Source organism: Ipomoea triloba, chromosome 7 (assembly GCF_003576645.1).
Source record: "Ipomoea triloba cultivar NCNSP0323 chromosome 7, ASM357664v1".
Lineage (NCBI taxonomy): Eukaryota > Viridiplantae > Streptophyta > Magnoliopsida > Solanales > Convolvulaceae > Ipomoea > Ipomoea triloba.
Genome location: NC_044922.1, coordinates 23,613,027 through 23,622,951, shown reverse-complemented (window position 1 = coordinate 23,622,951; position 9,925 = coordinate 23,613,027). Strand labels below are relative to the sequence as shown.

General features: G+C 33.2%; 2 protein-coding genes across 2 annotated transcripts in view; both read right to left on the bottom strand.

The window, feature by feature from the left end:
• Positions 1-6,386: 6,386 nt before the first annotated feature.
• Positions 6,387-8,244, bottom strand: LOC116025760 (60S ribosomal protein L23-like). Its single transcript, XM_031267092.1, has 4 exons — positions 8,159-8,244; positions 7,763-8,047; positions 6,926-6,967; positions 6,387-6,708 (listed from the first exon to the last, which is right to left on the bottom strand). The coding sequence occupies exons 1-4, from the start codon at positions 8,169-8,171 to the stop codon at positions 6,626-6,628; spliced, it is 423 nt and encodes a 140-aa protein (XP_031122952.1). The 5' UTR covers positions 8,172-8,244; the 3' UTR covers positions 6,387-6,625.
• A 1,580-nt stretch (positions 8,245-9,824) lies between these two features.
• The window catches only part of LOC116024366 (60S ribosomal protein L23-like), a 1,755-nt gene continuing 1,654 nt past the window's right edge, over positions 9,825-9,925 (bottom strand). Inside the window, exon 5 of the mRNA XM_031265259.1 lies at positions 9,825-9,851. Coding sequence (XP_031121119.1) covers positions 9,825-9,851 — 27 coding nt within the window. The remainder of the gene's footprint in view (positions 9,852-9,925) is intronic.

The window sequence follows — 9,925 nt, the reverse complement described above, 5'->3', positions numbered from 1 at the left end:
TATGTATTCAAGAAAGCCATAAAGATTAGGGGTGTAAACTCCAAATTAAAAGAATCAAAGAAATTATGGAATCAATCATCCCAACTTCGGAGTTAACTCTTTCACATGGATTTAACTCCAAATTAAGCAAGAATAAAAACTGAATTGTAACAATTAAGGGTAATTTGAAGCTGAAACAACACTCCGGAGTTAAGCTCAGTATTTTGATTAGGGGTGTAAACAAATCAAATAATTTTGATTCGATTCGTGATTCGAATTCGAATATTTCGAATACAAATCCGAATACACATTTTGATTCGAATGTTATTCAAATCCAAATGAGGATAGATTCGATTCGAATAGTATATTCGAATATTCGAATATATATATATATATATAAAGAAACTAAATTAGTAAAGGCATAAACCCAAAGCTAAAATAAAAGTGAGAGTAGCCGCTTCAGTGCTTCACCCTTTAGTTTTCCCAATAATCGGAATTTTTGTTATATTTTATCTTAATTTATTGAAAAATTTAGAAAAAAATTAAGATAGTCATTTCGAATTCGAATATTTGAGTTGAATCGAATATATTCGAATAAATTGGTCAAATAGAATACGAATCGGAATTTAAGATTCGAACACTAAACGAATTCGAATTTGAATACTCATCAAAATAATCGAATTCGAATCGAATACTGAAGTATTTGACTCGATTCGATTCGTTTACACCCCTAATTTTGATTCAAAGCTTTGGAGTTGACTCACCATATGACCACTCTGAATATGAGTATTTATTGCAGCATGCCAGCATCACTGTACTAATACCCTGAATTTGTCACCATAGACGATGAGCTTCCTTTCCCTTCCCCTTCTTCACCCGCCATATCCTCCTAACAAACTTTCACCATCTCTTCTTCACCCGCCATATCCTCCTAACAAACTTTCACCATCTCATCTCGAAAACCACTATCCTCCTAACAAACTTTCACCATCTCATCTCGAAAACCACAAAATCCATCAACAACCAAATATTAAATCTTTAATACAAACAGAGAAGAAGAAGAAGAAGAACCAGTTTTGAGCAGAAATTGTATGAGGTTGTAGACAGTGGATATGGTCGCCGAATGGAGCATTCGTGCAGAAGATATATAAGCTCGTAGGTGATACCGCCGCCGCTCTCATCGCCCCTCCTAGCGACATCGTGGCAACTCTTCACGGTGGCGATTATGGACTTCACGGGGCCGAGAATTCGACGATTTTCACCCTCGAATCGTCGCAGCTTTCGAAGGCGGAGACACCGGCGATTTGCAGATCCAAGCCCAAAGCAAAGATCCAATCGTGAGTCAAACTTAAAATTAGGAACGATTAAGTCTTGGACTTGAAAGGACGGAAATGCCCCTCAAATACACGGCTAACAAACGGTAAGACTAACTTTGGACTAACATTGTCCAACTTTAACAAAGTCTGGGCAAAATGTGGTCAAATTAATAAAATCGGACTAAATGTGTCCAATGCACAATAAGTCTAGGACCAAAAAAGGAATTTACTCAATAACTCAATTATTAGACTCTTAAACTTTTAAAAGTTACAATTAAACACGTTAACATATTAATTTAGTATTAAAACTCAAAATTCTAATACTGACCAGTAATAGAATCCTAATAATGCACCAGCGAAGCTTCGAAATTCCAACAAAGATGTGACCAACATGTCGTCAGAAAAGGCGACCAAACTGATATCATTTGATTATTACTACACACACACATATTATTTTTAAAAATTTTTACAAATGAAATGTACTTTTTTTTTTATTAACATTAGGTATTTCAATTTTGTTAGACTAATCTTGCCCTCCAAAACCTCACCTCTAAAGCAAGATTGCAAAAAACACTAGGCGTTCATCGGGCATTCAGGGGGCACATGCAGGCCTGGCAGTGTTCCTGTGCATATTGTCTGTCTTCTAAGCTACTTTTCATCCTGGAATCCTTTGAAGTAGCGTTTATGGTCTTCATCAAAATTGCAGTCCTTCAAGTTAGCTTTCCAATGATATAAATATCACTTGATTTGGACATTTTTACTTAGAGATATGACCAAAATACCAAGCAATGGACGAGTTGTGCGAGAATTTCAACTTCTTGCTCCTTTGCTCCACTTTTGCCTTTGTTTGTCAAAATGACCAAGACCATTGAACATACTATAATTTGGCTCTCTAAGAGGTATTGACCCCATGTTCATAGCTTCTCATTGGCTCCGATTGACTCTACATGTATCCGGCGAAATGCTCCAAAAATCATTCAATTTATCTAAATCATCAAGAATTACACCTAAACACACGAATGAATCAAATGAGGAACACTTTAGGCAAAATTATAACAAATGAAAAGGAAAATAAGCTTAAATTCAAGGTAAAAACATGAACATTTAGGCAGTTATCATACCACAATAGAGAAAAATACATAGCCAATCCAAGGTATGGCATTATGGGGATCAAACAAACGCCGAACACTTAAAAAGCTTACCAAAATGTTATAAAAATATGACAACGTATTTTATACTTTAAGAATATTAATGGATATAGTTAACGTTATTTCTTTTTCTCTTTCTTGGAGAATCACCAAATATTACTAGCCAACTTATTGCAAAAATAGTATAAAGCTTGATGCGATTGAGGAACTTTTGGTCCCAAAATGGTGTTCAAAATCACTTTCGAAGCAGTTCAATAATATTACAACAATAATCTCTAACCAAAGTATAATGAATTTGACTTTAAGTTATTATTATTTAATAGATATTTTAAACTAGGTTTACGGGTTTGACTAAGTTTGCCAATGACCGTTTTCAAAAAAAAAAAGTTTGCCAATGACCTCTACCTGATTCAGAACAAGTGTTGTGTGGAATGATATTATTGCATGATATTTGTAACTAAAGATTCATTATAATCCCTTTAATTATCAACTGGTAATCATGACATACTATTAGGTGGCATTTATGACTTACAACTTACAAGTTACAGAGTATTTAATATCCCATATGTCCCATTTTATCTATCATATTTACTATTTATTGGTCAAATCAATTCTTTCTTCTTTGCTTATTTTCTTTAGTATTTTTAAATTATTTTTAAATTTAGTTTTTTTTAAAAAAAAATATTTAATAGCATTTTTAATGTAGTTTCTAAATATATAAATTTTATATACTAATACTAAACTTAACATTATGAAAAATTGGATTAAAAATAACTATAGTCGAGTCTTGACAACCAAACCAAGCACATAAAATTGAACGAACGGAGTAATAAATTTTTACTTCATTTTACTTGAGTACCCAAACACGAAAAAATCAAAAAAAAAAATATAACTTCCGAAAATCATTTTTCGAATTTTCAAACAGACCTAAGGGTGTGTTTGGTAACCCGGAAAATAATTTCCGGAAATCATTTTCCGGGGTTTTGGTGTTTGGCAACACCCGGAAAATGTGGTCAACGGATCATTTTCCGTGGTCTCATTTTTCTGAAAAATGGCTTTGTGCGGCCTTTTGTTTGTAAAAAACTTTTATTTCTAATTTCTAATAAACATTATTAGTTTATATATTTTTATATTTTAAATAAAATAATAAAAATATATAATTATACATTTCTACTCATTTTCCGGAAAATGAACCAAACACACACATACAGTGTACATCCAAACACCGAAAATAAACTCATTTTCCAGAAAATATTTTTCAGAAGTCTTAATCCCATCTAGCTAATCTGAGTATTCTGATTTTTGTGTGTTTTTTGTTGTTACCTCTTTTATTACATCCTGGATTCTTTAATTTGCAATTAAATTCTCGGTTATCTTGTTTGAGATTTAGGAATGAATCTCAGTGGTTATACTTGAGAATTAATTAACAAAGGAGACATTTCTTTTCTAAAAGAGTAATCACTTGCCATATTGTACAATGAAGGGCGGAGCTTCCATGGAGCAGCTGCCCCCACTGTAAAAAATTGAACAATTGGACAATCCCAAAACGTCGTCATTTTGGGTTGTTATATATATATATATATAATTTTTTCATTTCATTTGTTCTGCGCAATTTCCTCAAATTTCCTAAACATTCTCTGCTCTGTGCGATTGCTTCTCTGCCTTGCCATCGCTTGGTTTGCCTCTGTCTCGCCACCGTCTGATTAAATATAAGAATATTGACATATAGGGTCTTTTTTTTTTGACATATATTGACAGATAGTGCGCCCATGGTATCTGCAAAAATAAATAATTAAGAAAGAGAAATTTGAAAGTTGGCAGCTGACATTTTGTTAAAAATAATTTTAATTATTAAAATAAAACGTTTAACATCATTGTCCCAACATTAGAAAGATAGAGGAGCAACACATTTAGGAATATGACGTAACATAGAAGATGTTCCATACTTCATTGACTTGTTTCAATATGCCATCAAGAGAAACTAATGATGCAAATCTAGATGGTATCAAAACATAGGTGCTCAATCATTTGTTACAATCTAGTGCCAGAGGAAGACTATAAATCGACCTAATTCTAAGATCAAATATCTGCATCATCTGATGATAAATTAAGAGTATTTTAGCAGTTTCGTGTGTAGTTCGGTGGCCTATTTGACTCTTATTCTAAAATTATTAATATACACATTTAATTAAGGTTTTAAATCGGGTGATTCGATTAGCACTTAGCTTGGATCGGAGCTTATTCCTGACTGGTCTGCTGACTCTGTTAGTTGTCTCTCTTAATTATATTTTGACTTTGATTTATCTTTAATTTTCCATTTCATTTAAGGCATGCAGGCAGGCATGTGAATAATTAATTGAATCTTGGGACGATATTTGATTAGTGAGGTTACGTTAGGATTTTTCATTGGATCGGAGGCACAGCTTAATTAGCTTGAGAAACTTCAATCAATTTAATTCCAATCCCTCCATGGCCTGTAATGAATCATCTATCTATCATGAGATGATTTGAGATGCATATATGCATGAATAAGACCCGGCCCCACGATTCATTAGTCTATCAATCTATGAATATACGTACCTCAAATGAATCATCAAGAGATTGTGTACCAAATTGGAAAAAGGAGGAAATGATGAGAACGATGATTAGGAATTTAGGATAATGGCAATGCATGTGCATTTTCTAGAGCTTTTCTGAATCTCCCGAGCTTCTTGGAGCTGCTCGGTTCCACGGCGGACAAAGGAACTGGGATGCGCCACGTGGCTTTCGTTGGAGTTTACGTTAGAGGAGATAATATTTTGTATACTTGCACTGATGTGTTTGGTAACTCAAAAAATAATTTTCGAAAATTATTTTTCAGACTTTTGGTGTTTGGCAACACTTAGAAAATGTGGTCAACAGATTTTCATTGACCATGAAAAATGAGCTTATTTTTCCGAAAAATGATTGTCGGACAAAAAATTCGAAAGTCATTTTCCAGAAACGGAAAACGACTGCGACCTTTTCTTGTAAAAAAAAATTATTTCTAATTTTTAATAAATATTATTTGTTTATATATTTTATATTTTAAATAAAATAATAAAAATATAATAATTATACATTTCTACTCATTTTCCAGAAAATGAACCAAACACAGAGTTCTCCAGAATACATCCAAACACCGAAAATGAATTCATTTTCCAAAAAATGACTCATTTTCAAAAAAAATATTTTTTCAGAAATCATTTTCCTACTTTCCAAACATACCCTAAATGGAAAATGGAAAATGGAAAATGAGTGTTTTTCTTTTTTTAAAACAAAAAATGGAAAAAATACCCTCATTTTCTTGAAAATAACTTCTCTTTTTTTAGAAAAATTATTTTTCAATTTCCACCACCACCACCACCACTACACTACTACAATCACCACCACCACCATTTATAATATTATTATAAATATTGTTTATATTTTAAAAAAATAATTAAAATGTTTAATTATGTAATTCTGCTCATTTTTTTAAAAACGAACCAAGCACAACAAAATATTTTCTCGACTGTAATCAAACACTATAAATAAAAATAATTTTTTAAAAAATAACTCATTTTCAAAAAAAAATCAAAAGAAGTCATTTTCTTAATTTTAATTTTCTACTTCCTTTTATGGCTTTTTTCCTCAAGTACACAAGTACATGTAAATTCCACCCCTTCCCTGTTTCAAAAATAAAAAATAAAAAAATTCCACCCACTCCCTGTTTCAAAAATTAAAAAAAAATAAAAAATTCCACCCCCTCCCTGTTTCAGAAAAAAAAAAAAAAATGCACCCCTTCCCCCCTACAATTACGCACCTTCACCTTAACCAGTTCTTTTCCACTAGCAAATTAACACTGTATAAAGAATTCTAATAACAATAGAGAACTGAAAATCTGAATTGCATTTTGCAGCCCTAAACACCAGAGTGATAAATGTAGTTCCAAGTACTAGCTAATATTATGGTAGAACTCATCAGAAGTAACACAATTTCGCACTGCCCAAAGGTGTGAATTCTGCATATTCTTGCAGAATTGAAGGATCATTTGTAAAATTAAAAACTCTAAACCACAAATATAACAGTTTTAACAAAATTCTGACAGCAAATAGTAATGAGGTTCATGCACTAACTTTAAATTTCCAAGACTTGAACACACCAAACAAAAAACTACAGATCTTAAACAATAGCATTGGCAGCACTGGCAATCCTAGGCCAAAGATCAGCACATTCTTTTCCAATAGGACCAGTTATAGCAGATCCTGTAATAACACAATAAGGGGATGAAAGGAGATAAATCAGAAGCTAATAATGAACACATCAATTATATTACTGGATAAAAAAACAATTATCTTGGAAGTCTCCATTTTGTTCCCTTGCTTATTCAAAACTCCTGATCCATCATATATGGTGGCATAACAAGCACTGATTACACCTCCCTTAAAAGACAGACATTTTTCAAAAGAAGCTAAAATTTACCTTTCATTTCACCCTTGGGATTCACAATCACACCAGCATTATCTGCACGGATAAAATTGATTGATCATAACCAATACTTTAATTCAAAAAGCAGAAAAGTATCATCAATGGATTACACCACTCAGCCAACACACTGGTCTATGTTACAAAATGCATCCAAAAAACAAGATAGTATTTTTGAGGAGATACTAATAGCAAGAAAATTTTTGAAGTATTGTTCAAATTAGAAATCTTATGCAGTTAAGGTATTCTCCAACAGTCCAACCACTACTGCCATGTCCACCATCCAGGGAGATAAACAACAATTAAATTTACAAACTACTCAATTTCCTTAATCTAAATGATGCAGAAAACACATTAGATGTAAATGGATGAAGTACTTAACAAGCATGAATGAGAAATACATAATGATACCATAACAATAATGTTACAACTCTAATTACTAATTAAATTCAACCCAGAACACCATCCACCAAGTTATAAACTAAGAAAAGTTACAGAGCAACCTTCCCAATACATTCCATAACTTAAAAGCCAAATGTACATCACTGTAAAATACTACTCCCTCTGGCCCATTTTATCTATTGTCACACATACTCTTTTCTTTTATTATTATTATTATTATTATTATTTTCTTTCGTATTTTTAAATTATTATTAAATTTTATTTTTTTGTGTTTAATAAAACTTTTAATGTAATTTATAGATATATAAATTTGATATACTAATACTAAACTTAATATTATGAAAGTACAAACTTATTGCAATTCCGTATCAGTAAAGATTGCTTAAGAAAGAATAAACAACTGAAGCAGAAGCACTGAAGAGAGAATTATACCCTCAAAATACATGTAGACGCCATCCTTTCGGCGCCAGGGCTTGCGCTGGCGTACAATGACGGCGGGCATGACCTTCTTCCTGAGATCGGGCTTACCCTTCTTCACTGTGGCCATGACCATGTCGCCAACGCAAGCAGAAGGCAACCTATTGAGGCGCCCCTTGATACCTTTCACCGAAATGATGTACAGGTTCTTCGCTCCAGTATTGTCGGCGCAGTTGACCGTGGCGGCCACCGGCAGACCCAGCGACATCCGGAACTTGTTCCCGGCGGAACCTCCGCGTCCTGAACTTGCATTTTCAACGCGCAAATCGCATTAATTAATCATTAAAAACACAAGAGCTTGTAGAAAAACGATTTGAAATAAAGATGAAATGTGAAATTAGGTATGCCTACCTCGCTTCGACATGGTTGATCCGCTCTCTCTCCCAGAAACAGGAGAACTAGAAAGGGGGCGGTGGAGTTTATATCAGTCCAGTGGCTAGGGTTTTGTGAGAATTTTTCTAAGAAATGAATATTGATTGATGGGTTGGGCTTAAGCCTACTGAGTCATCAATATGGGCCTGAAGCCAACCCAATTGCCTCATCGTCTCATTTGTTAACTACACATTAGATGTACAAAAGAATGTCACATTGGGCAGTAGTTATGCCGTCGACCCAGGTCCACATTGCAAGGTGGACCTGGGTCCAAAAACGACGCCGTTTTTTTTTTTTTTTTTTTCTTTTTTACATATTGGCCTGAAATGTGGAACATAAACTCTATATTTACATACACTATATTCTACATTCACAATTTGTAAACTCCACATTCACACATTACAAGATTATATGTTTAGTAACTATTGTATATTACCACTGTTATGCATTCACACATTCAAAACTCTATATTCACATGTCCTATACTCCATATTCACAACTTGAGAACTCCACATTCACACATTACAATGCTACAAGTTGCTAGAACTTCTTAACTCTATTACAGATCCACACATGCATAACTCTACATTCACGATTTCTATACTCCATATTCACAATTTGAAACCTCCACATTCACACATTTCTAGGCAACTCTACATTCACACAATCATAAGTCTACATTCACGATTTCTATACTCTACATTTACACTTTGAAATCTCTACATTCACACATTTTTGGACAACTCTATATTCAGCAATATGTTTACTAATTAAAAAAAAATGACGTAGTTTTGGACCCAGGTCGACCTTGCAAGGTGGACCTGGGTCCACAGCATAATTTGGGCCTCATCGTTTCATTTGTTAACTACATAGTAGATGTATAAAAGAATTTTACGTTGGGGACAACCCAACAAATTGTTATACCATGAACCAAGATTTATATTGAATTGTGAACATTGATACAAAAAATTTATATCAACATATTTTGTACCTACAATTAACAATTTCAGTACATGTAAATAAATAATTGGGTACACAATACAGTATAGATTATTGTCTATAATATAATTTGCTAAGATCATCTCCATCTTCATTTTTTGTGAATTTTTTTTATAATTGGAGCTGAGAGATGATGATTTAGAGGAGAGAGGAGAGGGGGGATATAAGAAATTATATTTGCAAGAGAAATGTTTTTTGGTGGGACTCATGAGAATAAAGAAAAGGGAAAAAGCTTTGTTGTTCTTTGCACATTGTGCGCACAATGCTCTGGGCGCGTAAAAAGCTTATAGCAAAATTATCAATTTAATTCCGATTTAACGGCAAAATAAACAGATGATCAAATTGGTTAAAAGTTTTAAAGTCGAGGGATTTAATTGGACACAAAAAATTGTCGATGACCAAATTGATAATTTCGCAATAGTCGATGGACAATTTCGGTAACTCTTCTCCAATTATCCTTAGGCACTTTACAACCCCCGATATGTGCACCTGATTGGCTAATTGGTTAACTTCCACTATCCGATTACTTGCCTAACCATCCACCCTGACTGAGTACGCCTATTATCGATCCATCGCTCCTCATTAAACTTCTTTGCTAGGTCCTCGACAAATTATACTGTGGACCATGATCCGCATTATAAATACATCATGCATACATATCATTTTTAGCATACTGAACATTCATTTTTAATTTACTGAAAATTCATTTTTAGATAGTATATCAAATAATGAACATTTGATATATCC